The sequence below is a fragment of the Gossypium raimondii genome, chromosome 10 (assembly GCF_025698545.1).
Source record: "Gossypium raimondii isolate GPD5lz chromosome 10, ASM2569854v1, whole genome shotgun sequence".
In the NCBI taxonomy this organism is placed as follows: Eukaryota; Viridiplantae; Streptophyta; class Magnoliopsida; order Malvales; family Malvaceae; genus Gossypium; species Gossypium raimondii.
In genome coordinates, this window is record NC_068574.1 from 30,003,366 (window position 1) to 30,017,996 (window position 14,631).

A 14,631-nucleotide genomic window follows, 5' to 3' on the forward strand; every position below is an offset into this window, starting at 1 on the left:
AAGATGAGAAGAATCAAGGGAACAATTCGGAAGCACATGTAAAAAGATGAAAAGGCAGCATGGATGAAGGAAGACGTCAGAAAATGAGGAAACAAAGAATCAAAAAAACTCGGCAGAGGGTAAGGAAGGAGATGGCGACAGTAAAATTTTAAAAAGCAAGAAAAAAAAGAACAATGCCGAAAGTGATTGAAATTGGGAGAGTGGGAGGAGAGATAGTCGAAATCTTCAGTCAATTCGGGATAACTCCACAATCCCATATTTTCTCCTAAAATCACTCCAACACTCCCCTACCCAAATCTCCTTAATTATCTCCATCAATCTTTCCACTATCAAAATTTTAGTCTAACACAAACTCACACATGACACAAGCAGCAAAATACCATCCCTTGTTTGCACAGGTATTTGAACTTAAGACCTCCAGTACTTTGACACTCTACTTAACCACCAGACCAGCAAGCCCATTCTGACCTATTTTACCAACAATAATTTAAAAGCCTACTAACTATAAGCAAGGGTTTCCTTCCTTAAAAACAAAAATTTTTGCACAAGCCCAGGTTTGAACCCAAGACTTCTCAGACACTCCCAACACACACAAATCACTTCACCACTGAAGCAAACAAGTAGTTGTGTTACAAATATGCAAAAATAAATACTTGGATTTTTGGGGTGTTACAATGTTCTTCCTGGTTGGGAAGGTTCTATTGCTGATGGACGGATTTTTCGAGATGCCATTAGTAGGAGACATGGACTAAAAGTTCCTCATGGTAAAGTGCAAAATTTAAGGAATTTGAATTAATTTTTAAGATATACTTTTTTGAGAAATTAACCATGATAAATAGTTTTTTTATAGGTTGTTAATATCTAGTTGATGCTGGATACACAAATTGTGAGGGATTTCTTGGGCCTTTTATAAGACAAAGATATCATTTGAATGAGTGGCGTCAGGGTTACCAGCCAAGTACTCCGGAAGAATTTTTCAATATGAAACATGCTTCAGCGCGTAATGTTATTAAAATATGCTTTGGGTTATTAAAACTTAGATGGGGAATACTTAGGAGTCCATCATTCTATCCTGTTTCTTCCCACAATCAAGTTTTCCCAAAATTCTTAAGATAGTTATATCAGGTAAACTCAGATTAATAACAATATCAATCAGTATGTGTTTCAATTTCAATTACATATTCACTTACCAGATCTTTCCAAATCGGAGAATGACTTACGGATAAGAGTACATCATTTTCAAAAGCCCGAAGGCTGAATAGAAGCTCATGAGAGCTAAACGGAAACCCATAAGGTTGAATGGAAGCTCATAAGAATTGAACGAAAACCGATAAGGGTTAAACAGAAGTCGTGTGAGTTGAACAGAAACCCATAAGGGTTAAACAAAAGCTCAATAGAGCTGAACGGAAACTCATATGAGTTAAACAAAAGCTCGTGAGAGCTAAACAGAAAGTAAACACAAAAGTTCGCAACAAATGCTGAACCTCGATTTACTTGGGTAATTTCCTGTCATTTTCCTCCAATTCCATCAATTCGTTAATTGCCGAATGTACTCAAATCTCGTGTTTCATTTAATCTTAATATTCAATTGAAATTTACAACTTTAACAATATTTTATTTCAATAATAGAATAAATACATAATATCATTCGTTAATTTAATATAAATATTAAAGTTTAACCGTACAAGCGCACACAGGTTAATTTGTAATTTTACAAAAATTTAGGGACTATTAAGCCACTTTTCTTTTCAATAGTATCTATGGGATCTTGATCTAAAATATAAAATTACTCATTCGTTAGCATATATTTTAGTTCTAATTCATTTCACAATTAATACCCTTCAATTTTTAAATTTACATAATTCCCCAAACTTTTACAACATTTGCAATTTAGTCCTTAACTAATTAATCTTATTAAATTAACTAATTTTCTCAATTAATAATTTATCTATATATTTTACGCTATCATACAACCCTTGATAAAATAGGAATTTAATACCAAACCCTAATTCTTTAATTCTTCACAATTTGATCCTAAAATCAATACTTAACAAAATCACTTTATAAAATCATCATACAACAAAATTAAAGCTCTAAATCCATGTTGTTCATCTAAAACATCTAATACTCATCAATGGCGACTTTCAAAATTTTCAATAAAATAAAAACTAAGGTAATATTAAGTTGGACTTAATTGTAAAAGTTTCAAAAACATAAAAATTACAAGAAAAGAGTAAAAATTAGACTCACATGGAGCTAAAATAAGAAAACCAGATTTAAGAGCTCTTTAATGGTGTTTTTGGACTAAGAATTGAAGGAGAAATGTCTAGAAAATCTTTCAATTAGCCATTCGTTTCATTTTTAATTTCAACTAAATTACCATTTTACCCTTAATTCATTTTATTTTATTTTCTTCTCTGCTTATGCCGCCTAATGCCTTTAATTTTGGCTTAATTTCTCCTTAAGTCCTCCCTTATTTACCATTTAAGCCATTTAATCAATATTTCTTATAATTCACAAGTTTTGCACCTTTTTTTTAATTTAGTCTTTTTTAAGTAATTAACTATCAAAACGATAAAATTTTCTAACGAAACTTTAATACTACCTTAATGACACTTCGTAAATATTTGTAAAAATATTTATGACTCGGCTTATAGAATCGAGGTCTCGATACCTCATTTTCTAAACTACATGACCTAATAAACCCTTATAAAACACAAATTACTAATTTTAAAAAAATCTTTCTAAAACCACATTTGCCTCGTAAATATTATAAAACAAATTTTACGAGCTTACTCGTCGAATTTAGTGGCCTTGAACCACTGTTTTCGACACCATTGAAAATCGGCCTGTTACAACTCTCCCCTTTAGGAAATTTCATCCTCGAAATTTGTTACCTGAGAATAGATTCGGATATTGTAATCTCATTGATTCTTCAGTTTCCCAAGTAGCTTCCTATGAACCATGTCGATGCCACAAGACTTTTACCAATGATATTCGTTTGGTCCACAACTTTTTAACCTCTCGAGCTAAAATTATCACTGGTTCTTCCTAATACGTCATATTTGGTTGTAGCTCAATTTCACTATAAGGAATCACGTGTGAAGGATCAAATATTGTACCGTCTCAGCATCTATACGTGGAACACATTATTGACTTTCTCAAGTTCAAGAGGCAAAGCTAATTGATAAGCTACAGGGCTAATTCTTTCAACAATTTCATATGATCTGGTAAATCTCGGACTCAACTTCCCTTTCCTGCCGAACTGTAATAATTTCTTCCACGGAGAAACTTTTAAGAATACCCGATCACCAACAGAAAATTCTATATCTTTTCTGTCTAAGTATGTATATGATTTCTGACGATCAGAAGCAGCTTTCAAATTGTCTCGGATAATTTGAACTTTATCCTCAGTCTCTCGAATTAAATCAACTCCCACTAGTTCATATTCGCTCAGTTCAGACTAGTATAATGGTGTCTTACATTTTCTCCCATAAAGAGCTTCAAACGGTGCTATTTTTATACTGGATTGATAACTATTGTTATATGCAAATTTAGCTAATGGTAAATACCTTTCCCAGCTACCTCCAAATTTGCGTATACAACACCTTAATATATTTTCCAAAATCTGAATCACACGTTTTGATTGCCCGTCAGTCTAAGGATGAAATTCTGTACTAAAATTTAGCTTTGTACCTAGACCCTCTTGCAGTTTACTCCAAAATCTCGATGTAAATCTCAAATCTTAATCTGAAATAATGGATGTTGGAACCCCGTGTAACCTGACAATCTCATATATATATAGTTCAGCTAATTCCTCAAGTGTGAAGTTTGTTCTGACTGGAATAAAATGTGTCGATTTAGTCAATCTGTCAATAATCACTCAGATCGAATCTTTCTTTCACGGAGTTACAGGTAAACCAGATACAAAATTCATTGTGACTTGCTCCCACTTCCATTCAGGATTCATAGCAGGTTGTAGTAAACCTGCTGGCACCTGATGTTCTGCTTTCACCTGTTAACAAATCAAACATTTTACTACAAATTCACAAATTTCTCGTTTCATACCTGGCCACCAATACATCCGTTTCAAATCACAATACATCTTTGTACTACCCAGGTGAATAGAGTATGTGCTACTGTGAGCTTCAAAAAGAATATCATTTTTCAAATCCAAATTATTCAGAACACAAATTCTATTGCGATAACGCAGCATACCACTATCATCAACACTATATTCCGAACTCAAATTATTCTGAACCATCTGTCGTTTCAACACCAATTTTGGATCATCATCTTACAATTCCTGAATTCGTTGAAGAAACAGGGGTTTCATTCACAACTCTGCTAATATAGAATCATCTTCATTTAAACTTAATTGAGCGTTCAACGTTCAGAGTGCAAATAATGATAACTTTTTACTAAGTGCATCCGCAACTACATTAGTCTTTACCAGGTGGGAGTCAATAACCAGATCATAATATTTCAGTAGTTCTAGCCACCGTCTTTGTCTCAAATTCAATTCTTTTTGAGTCATCAATTACTTTACAATTTTGTGATCTGTAACCATGTAACATTTCTCGCCGTATAAATAATGTCTCCAAATCTTCAAAGAGAATACGATCGTAGCCAACTCAAAATCATGTGTAGGATAATTCTTCTCTTGTGGCTTTAATTGTTGAGAAGCATAAGCTACTTCCTTTCCTGACTGCATCATCACACAACCCAAACCATTGAGAGACGCATCACTATAAACAACATACGCTACTCTAGATTCTGGCTAAGTCAAAACTGGAGCTTCCGTCAACATTTTCTTCAACTAATCAAAACTTTGTTGACACTCATCAGACCAAAAAAACTCAACATTTTTCTTTAATAATCGAGTTAACGAAGAAGCAATAATCAAAAACTTCTTAACAAAACATCTATAGTACCCTGCTAAACCGAGAAAACTTCACACTTCTAAAACATTTTTTTGAGTTTTCCAATTTATCACGGTAGAAACTTTACTCGAATCAACTCGAATCCCATCAGCTGATACTATATGACTCAAAGATCCAACCTTATGAAGCCAGACTTCACATTTACTAAACTTTTGCATACAATTGCTTTTCTCTCAAAGTCTGTAGTACAATCCTCAAATGTTGTGCATGCTTAGATTCTGTCTTGGAATAGATTAGTGTATCATCATTAAACATAACCACAAACTTATCCAAATAAGGTTGAAAAATACGATTCATTAAATCCATAAAAGCAGCAGGAGCATTAGTCAAATCAAATGGCATTACCAAAAAATCATAATGACCATATTGAGTTCTAAAAGTAGTCTTTGGCACATGACATTCCTTAACCTTCAATTGATAATACACGATTCTGAAGTCTACCTTAGGGAATACTGCAACACCTTTCAATTAATCAAACAAATCGTCGATACGTGGCAAAGGGTATTTATTTTTAATGGTGATTTTGTTCAACTGTCTGTAGTCTATGCACAATCTCAAAGAACCGTACTTTTTTCACAAAAAAATAGGTGCACCCCTGAGAGACATGTTCAGTTTGATAAACCCTCGATCTAATAACTTTTGCAACTATTCCTTTAATTCCTTTAGTTTAGCTGGTGCCATACGGTATGGTGTTACTAATATCGGGGCAGTTCCAAAAATCACATCAATTACAAACTCAACTTCACGATTAGGTGGTAAACCCGAAAATTCTTCAAAAAATACATCAGCAAACTCATTAACAACCGGTAACTAATCTAGCTTCGATTCTGAATCTCAGGTATCAAGGATGTATGCTAGAAATGCTTCATTACCTTTTCGCATCAATCTCTGAGCGGAAAAAGCTAAAATGATTCTAACAATATCTTTCGAATTTTCAGACTCAACTGAAATCATATCTCCTATCTGACATTTCAAATCATTCCATTTCTGTCTATAATTTACCACAGCATCATGCAAAGATAACCAATCCATTCCCAGAATAACATCAAATTCTCGAAACGGTAGCAACACCAATTCAGCAAGGAATTCATAGCCTTTCACTTTTAGTAGACAATTACGACACACTAAATTAACTATCACACTTTGACCTAATGGATTAGTAACTTAAATATCATAAGCAATAGATTCAACAAGAAACTTCTTTTCTATTACTAATGCAATGCAAATATAAGAATGAGTTAACCCATGGTCAATCAATACATACATAGTAACATAAAAAAGATAGAATGTACTAGCAATCACATCTGGAGCAATGGCTTCTTCTCTAGCTCGAACGGCATAGGTACGTGTAGGTGCTCTAGCCTCTGACCGAGCAGTAGTATCTTTCATGCTCGAACGAGGTTTCCAAACCTGGCCTGGACATTATGGCCGAATCTGGCGATGTCACATGGTAGTGAGTTTGAAAACTGAAGCTCGTGTTGAACAAAACTATAACTTTGCTTAAAACATTTTCCGTTTAGAACTCGTTGTATTCTTTTGTTAATCCTAAAATAGTGTTTTTTATTCACTCATTAGTTTGTAAAACATTATACGTTGCAGAAGCTTTTTAAAACAGTTTGTGTCATTGTGGGTATTTTGCTAAAACACATGTATTTCTTTTTAAAACCCTGTGTTTCATCTACCTCTAGCAGTGTTAAATCCAAATTTAAAACAAAAATCCATAGGGAACATTATTACAGATAAAAAACCCCAAAAAAAGATTTAAAAATAAATATAATTAGGTACGAAATAGTAAAAAGGAGTCGTGTGGCCACTGTTGAGTCCTTCGCCGCACCAATCCGCCTAAACTGGGGATTACCTATACAGATTAACAGAAGGTGGTGAGTTTTCAAAACTCAGTGTGTAATTCCTCGTGCAAACAAACAAACAGTATACAGAATAATCAAACAGTAAACAGAATAAACTCAGTCTGGGCCTAAGCCCTTTTACTATCAGTGACAGTATCGGTTTGGGCTTTCGCCCATCTCAGTACAGAAGTAATCACGCATTTGGGCCTTGGCCCATTACAATGTCAGCAATCAGTGTAGTAACAGATTATGCAATATACAAGTCCTACCCAGCCAACCTCTACGCACCATCTCTGTCCAACCCTACACTCTATGTGGGGATATAATCAACCCACCCATCCCTACACTCCAAATAGTACCGATTGCGGCACTATACAGTAATATGCAACTGAGCTGCCAGTAAGTGAGGCTTGAAACCTTCCAGTACACTTTCTCCGATCAATAATAACCCATCCCCATGCGATGCATCATACAATCATGTCATATCATGGTATCATACATGCATTCAGTACAGTTTAACAGCACACTCTATACACAGTCATAAATATATATATCGTTCATGGATATAATAGTCATTCAGTCAATTAGGGTTCTAGGTAAGCTTACCGACCCTACAGAAGGTTCATAGTCGTCTTGGGCGACCCGGGCAACCTTAAAAATAAAACAGTAAAAGATGGGCCCACATGCCTATGTTGTCAGCCCGTGTGGGCCCACACACCCATGTGGCCCACACAGACTAGAATGGCTTCGGCCATGTGACCACATGGCCTGGCCCAATACATTTCACATGTACGTGTAGTTCACTCGTATAAGCCCACACGTCCATGTGGCCCACACGGCCCAACTCGGCCCAGCCCATGAATTGCACATGGCCAGCCTCGTCAATCTCACGCCCATGTTCGGTCACACGGCCTACCACATGGGTGGCCACACACCCGTGTGGCGTAAACAGCCCCACTATTTAGCTTTTCACCGCTTTTTCATTTTTCAGAGTTGTGTTTACACACCTGGCCTATTTTTTGTTGCCTAACCCCACTCGAACACTCCTAGTACCTCATATTTCATCAAAATACCATTCAATTATTCACTACACAGTCAATTTAATCTTAAACCAAAACAAGTTATCCAACTTCCAATGGGACAATCCATACCGTCAATCCAATAACAGAAAAAAATTCTACCCCCTAATGCGTCAACGACAGTCCCCAGTCCCTTGGTCGACTTCTGATCAAAACAATATACAAACCTTTAAAAACCAACTTCAAGTAACTAAGCGGTGAAGAAATGAACACTTACCTAAAGAGTGTTAAACAATATGTAGCAGATGATGACAAACAAAACCAAGAAAGAGAAGGCGACCACATTTCCGGTAACAAGGATGAACCAAACGAAAATCAATGAGAGGAAACAACAATATTTCGGTAGAGAAGTGGTAAATCAACATTAGAAGGAAAAGCATAGAGAACACAAAATATGATAAGGAAAAGAGCAAGGGAGGAAAAGAGAAAGTAGACGACAGCAACAGTTTAAGGAAGAGCACTTTTACCGTAGGGAAGAACAAAGTCGGAAGAGAGAAGAGAGAAAAAGAAAAAAGAAACTAGTAGGAACCCTCAGCAATATTCGGCCTCCAGAATGGAAAACAGTCGACAGAAACAATGAAAAGAAAAACCAATCCCCAGCCGAAATTTGAGTAAGCAAAAGAAATTCAGTTCGGCACTAACTCTCTCTTCATATCCCTAAAATTTTTCCTTAAAGTCCTCACTACTAACCCACCATAAACCTCTCAACAACCGAAACCAATCAGTCGACGTTTTTATTATTTCAGCTAGACCAAAATACCTACACGGCACAAGCAATAAAATAAATCCCCTTGATCGCACAGATATTCGAACACAAGACCTCCAACATATTTACACCTCACGTAACCACTAGACTAGTAGGCCCATTCTGACATATTTAACCAACATCTATTTATAAGCCTACTGATCAAAGATGGGGTTTTATTCATTTAAAAATAAAAGAATTTTGCCCAAGCTTAGGTTTGAACTTGGGACCTCCCTAACACTCCTAGAGCATATAACCACTAAATGTGGCAGATATTTGTGTCACAAACATACGAAAATAAATATATAAGGGATTTTTTTTTTGGCGTTACAACTCTACCACCCTAAAAGAAAATTTTGGCTTCAAAATCTTACCTCATCAGAACAGATGAGGATATTGCTGACGCGTTGCATCCTCAGACTCCCACGTGACCTCCTCAGTGCTATGGTTACGCCAAAGAACCTTAACCAGTGAGATGGATTTTCTTCTTAGAACCTTTATATCTCGCTCTAATGTCTGAACTGGCTCCTACTCAAAGGTCAGATCTGGCCTAACCTTGATTTCCTAAATAGGAACAATATGCGTGGGATCAGAGCAGTAGCGCCTCAACATATAGACGTAGAACACGTCATGAATCCGATCTAACTCTGGAGGTAACTCCAACTGGTAGGCAATCAGTCTTACACGTTTCAGTATGCGGTAAGGCCCAATAAACCTAAGGCTAAAATTGCCTTTACGACCAAACCTCAATATCTTCTTTCATAGCGAGACCTTGAGAAAAATAAAGTACCCCATAGAATACTCAATCCCTCGACACTTCAGATCAGCGTAGGTCTCTGCCTATCAGATGTCGCTTTCAGTTGGCTTCGAATCAGTCTAACTTTATCCTCTGTATCAGAAACTAGTTTAGGGCCCAGAATATTCCGCTCGCCCAACTCAGTCTAACATGAAGGTGTGCGACACCTACGACCATATAATGCCTCGTAGGGTGCCATCTTAATGCTAGACTGATAGCTGTTGTTATATGCAAATTCTGCTAGCGGCAGGTAATCCTCCCAACTACCTCGAAAGTCAATCACACAACTTCTCAACATATCCTCCAGTATCTGAATCACCTTCTCTGACTGGCCATCAATCTGAGGATGGAACGCAGTACTGATGTCCAATCTTGTACCTCTTCATGTAGCTTCTTCCAAAACTGAGACATAAAGCAATGATCCCTATCAGATATTATTGAAACTGGTACCCCATGCAGTCTTACTATTTCAGACACATACAATTTAGCCAGCTTCTGCAGAGAGTAATCAGTACAAACTGGTATGAAGTAGGTGGATTTGGTCAATGGATCCATGATGACCCACACCAAATCCTTCTTAGTGGGCGTGAGGGGTAACCCAGTAACAAAATCTGTAGTTACACACTCCTACTTCCAAAGCGGAATCTTGACTGGCTGCAACAATCCCGAAGGTAACTGATGTTCAGCCTTAACCTGCTGGCATGTCAGACACTTAGCCACAAATTCGATAGCCTCTCGTTTAAGACCTGGCCACCAGTATAACTCACAAAGGTCACGGTACATATTATTTCTGCCCGGATGCATGCCATAAGCCTACTGATTACAGATAGGGGTTTATTCATTTAAAAACAAAAATTTTCCTAAACTAATGCTTGAACTTGGGACCTCTCAAATACTTCCCAGAACACTTAACCACTAAAGCAGATATACAATTGTGTCACAAACATACGAAAAAATATATAAGAGATTTTAGGGCGTTACAACTCTACCCCCTAAAAGAAAATTTTAGCCCCAAAACTTTACTTGATCAGAACAGATGGGGATACTGTTGACGCATCGCATCCTCAGGCTTCCACGTGGCCTGTTTGGTGCTACGATTACGCCATAGGACTTTAACCAGTGGAATAGACTTCCTTCTCAGAAATTTTACATCACGATCCAATATCTGAACCGACTCCTCTTCAAAGGTCAGATCTGGCCTAACCTCGATCTCTTCAACAGAAACAATATGCGTGGGATCAGAGCGGTAGTGCTTCAACATCGATACATAGAAAACTTCATGAATCCAGTCTAACTCTAGAGGTAGCTCTAACTAGTAGGCAACTGGTCCCACTCGTTTCAGTATGCGATAAGGTCTAATAAACCTAGGGTTCAACTTGCCCTTACAACTAAATCTCAGTACCTTCTTCCATGGCGAGACCCTAAGAAAAATGAAGTCCCCCATTGAATACTCAATCTCTCGACGCTTCAGATCCGCATAGGACTTCTGTCTGTCTGATGCCGCCTTCAGCCGGTCTCAAATCAACCTAACTTTATCCTCAGTATCAAAAAATAGTTTAGGGCCCAGAACACGCCGCTCGCCAAACTCAGTCCAACATGAAGGTGTGCGACACCTAAAACCATATAATGTCTCGTAAGGTGCCATCCAAATACTAAACTGATAGTTGTTGTTATAATCAAATTCTGCTAGCGGCAGGTAATCGTCCCAACTGCCTCAGAAGTCAATCACATAACTTCTCAACATATCCTCCAGTATCTGAATCACCCTCTCTGACTGACTGTCAGTTTGAGGATGGAACGTGTTACTAAATTCCAATCTTGTACCCAGAGCTTCATGTAGCTTCTTCTAGAACCGAGACGTGAAGCGAGGATCCCTATCAGATATTATTAAAACCGGTACCCCATGTAGTCTCACTAATTTAGACACATACAATTTAGCCAGCTTCTGCAGAGAGTAATCAATACGAACTGGTATGAAGTGGGCGAATTTGTTCAATCAATCCATAATGACCCACACTGAATCCTTCTTAGTGGGTGTGAGGGGTAACCCACTAATGAAATCCATCGTTACACGCTCCCACTTCCGAAACAGAATCTTGACTGGCTGCAACAATCCCGAAGGTAACTGATGTTCAGCCTTAACTTGATGGCATGTCAGACACTTAGGCACAAATTTGGTAACCTCTTGCTTAAGACCTGACCACCAGTAAGACTCACGAAGGTCACGGTACATCTTATTTCTGCCCGGATGCATAGCATACGGGCTACTATGTGCCTCACTCAGTATCGACTGCCTGAACTCAGTATCATTCGGTACACAGATTCTTCCACGAAAACAGAGTACCCTTTCACTATTCAGTCCAAAATCCATAGTATTCCCACTTTCAATTTGTCGAAAGTGAAGACCCAAAGACTTGTCCTCCAACTGTTTACCCTTAATCTACTCTATCCACGTCGGTTTAACTTGGAGTTCGGCCAACAGACTACAATCATCAAATAAACAAAGTCGAGTAAACATCGCCCTCAGATCAATCACAGCCCTACGGCTCAGAGTGTCGGCCACAACATTAGCCTTACCAGGGTGGTATTCAATCGTACAGTCGTAATCCTTAAGCAGCTCAATCCATCTACGCTGCCTAACATTTAGCTCATTCTAAGTGAGAAGATACTTGAGGCTCTTGAGATCTGTGTAGATGATACACTTTTCACAATATAGGTAATGCCTCCAGATTTTCAATACGAACACCACTGCGGCCAACTCTAGGTCAAGCGTCACATAATTCACCTTATGAGTCTTAAGCTGACGAGACGCATACGCTACCACCTTACCCTTTTGCATCAACACACATCCCGAACTGACATATGATGTATCGCTGTAAACAGTAAACTCTTTTTCAAAATCTGGCTATATCAAAACATGTGCCTCAGTCAATACAGTTTTGAGCTTCTCAAAGCTCTCTTGCTACACATCAATCCAGTTAAACGACACACCCTTACATAGCAGCTTAGTCAAGGATGCTGCAATCAGTGAAAAACCCTCTAAAAATCATCAAAAATACCCTGCCAGTCCCAGAAAACTGCGAATCTCATATACAGTCTTAGGCTATTTCCAATGCAACACTTCATCAATCTTTCGAGGATTGACCCTAATCCCCTCAGCAGAAACCACATGGCCTAAAAATGTTACTTCCTGTAATCAGAACTCACATTTACTAAACTTGACGTACAGTTGTTTCTCTCGTAAAATCTGCAGAACCACTCTGAGGTGTTCATCATGCTCATCCTCAGTCTTCGAGTACACCAGTATGTCGTCAATAAATAGCACCACGAACCGATCCAGATAGGGCTAGAACAATCGGTTTATCAGATCCATGAAAGCTGCTGGTGCATTCATCAGTCCAAATGGCATCACTAGGACCTCGTAATGACGGTATCGAGTCTTAAATTCTATCTTGTATACATCAGTCTCCTTAACCCTCAACTGATGATCTCCTGATCGGAGGTCAATCTTGCAAAAAATTGAAGCCCCTCGAAACTGATCAAACAGATCATCTATCCTTAGTAAGAGATACTTATTCTTAATTGTCAACTAGTTCAATTGTCGATTGTTAATACACATACGCATGGATCCATCCTTCTTTTTCACGAACAGAATTGGTGCTCCCCACGGAGACACACTAGGGCGAATGAACCCACGATCCAGTAGCTCTTAGATCTGAGCCTTAAGCTCCGCAAGCTCTTTTGGTGCCATTCTATAAGGACCGGTGGACGCTAGAGCTGTACCAGGAAGGAGCTCAATCACGAACTCTACTTCACGATTCGGAGGTAACATAGGTAGATCTTCAAGAAAAATGTCTTGAAAGTCGTTAATCGTCCTGATATCATTAACTGAAGAATCCCCAAAATTTGTAACACTGATATAGGCTAGATACGCCTCACATCCCTTACAAACCAACTTCTTGGCCCTCAATGTAGAAATCGCATTCGATAAGTAGTTTCGACATTCCCCAATTACAACTATCTTGCTATCCTCTTCAGTTCTCAGTACAACCTTTTTTGTGGCAAATCCAAGCTCACCCGGTGTTTGACTAACCAGTCCATTCCCAGTATTAGATCAAATTATCCAAAAGGCAGTTCCATTAGATTAGCCAAAAAGATAGCTCATTAAACCCGTGTGGGTCACACGGCCTGACCCAATACATTCCACAGGTATGTGTGGTTCACCCATGTGGGCCCACACGCCCATGTGGCCGACACGGCCTAACTCTGCTCAGCCCATGAATCGTACATAGCCAGCCTCATCGATTTCACACCCATGTTCAATCACATGCCCTACCATACTGGTGGCTACACGCCCGTGTGGCGTCGACAGCCCCACTTTTTATCTTTTTACCGCTTTCCATTTTTCAGAGTTGTGTTTACACACATTGCCTATTTTTTGTTTCCTAACCCCACACGAACACTCCAAGTACCTAATATTTAATCAAAATACCATTCAATTATTCACTACACAGTAAATTTAATCTTAAACCAAAACAAGTTATCCAACTTCTAGTGGGACAATCCATACCGTCAATCTAATAACAAAAAGAATTCAACCACCTAATGCGTCAACGACAGTCCCCAGTCCCTTGGTCGACTTCTAATCAAAATAATACACAACCCATTTAAAAACTAACTTCAAGTAACTAAGCGGTGAATAACTGAACACTTAACGAATGAGTGTTAAACAACGTGTAGCAGATGATGACAAATGAAACCAAGAAAGAGAAGGCAATCACACTTTCGGTAGGAAGGATGAACCAAACGAAAATCAATGAGAGAAAACAACAATATTTCGGCAGAGAAGTGGTAAATCAACATTAGAAGGAAAATCATAGAGAACCAAAAATTCGGCAAGGAAAAGAGCAAGGGAGGAAAAGAGAAAGTAGACGGCAACAACAGTTTGGGGAAGAGCACTTTTACCATAGGGAAGAATAATGTTGGAAGAGAGAAGAGAGAAAAAGAAAAAAGAAACTAGTAGGAACCCTCAGCAATATTCGGCCCTCCAAAATGGAAAACAATCGACAGAAACAAAATAAAAAGAAAAACTAATCCCCAGCCGAAATTTGAGAAAGCAAAAGAAATTCAATTCGACACTAACTCTCTCTTCATATCCCTAAAATTTCTCCTTAAAATCCTCACTACAACCGAAACCAACCCGTCAACCTCTTCAGTATTT

At 38.2% G+C, this 14,631-nt stretch overlaps 1 protein-coding gene across 1 annotated transcript; it reads right to left on the reverse strand.

Moving 5' to 3' along the window:
- Positions 1 to 10,037: 10,037 nt before the first annotated feature.
- On the reverse strand, positions 10,038 to 11,781 carry LOC128033940 (uncharacterized). Its single transcript, XM_052622440.1, has 4 exons — positions 11,422 to 11,781; positions 10,813 to 10,914; positions 10,457 to 10,662; positions 10,038 to 10,200 (listed from the first exon to the last, which is right to left on the reverse strand). Exons 1-4 carry the CDS (start codon positions 11,779 to 11,781, stop codon positions 10,038 to 10,040), a joined length of 831 nt encoding a protein of 276 aa, XP_052478400.1.
- Positions 11,782 to 14,631: the final 2,850 nt, after the last annotated feature.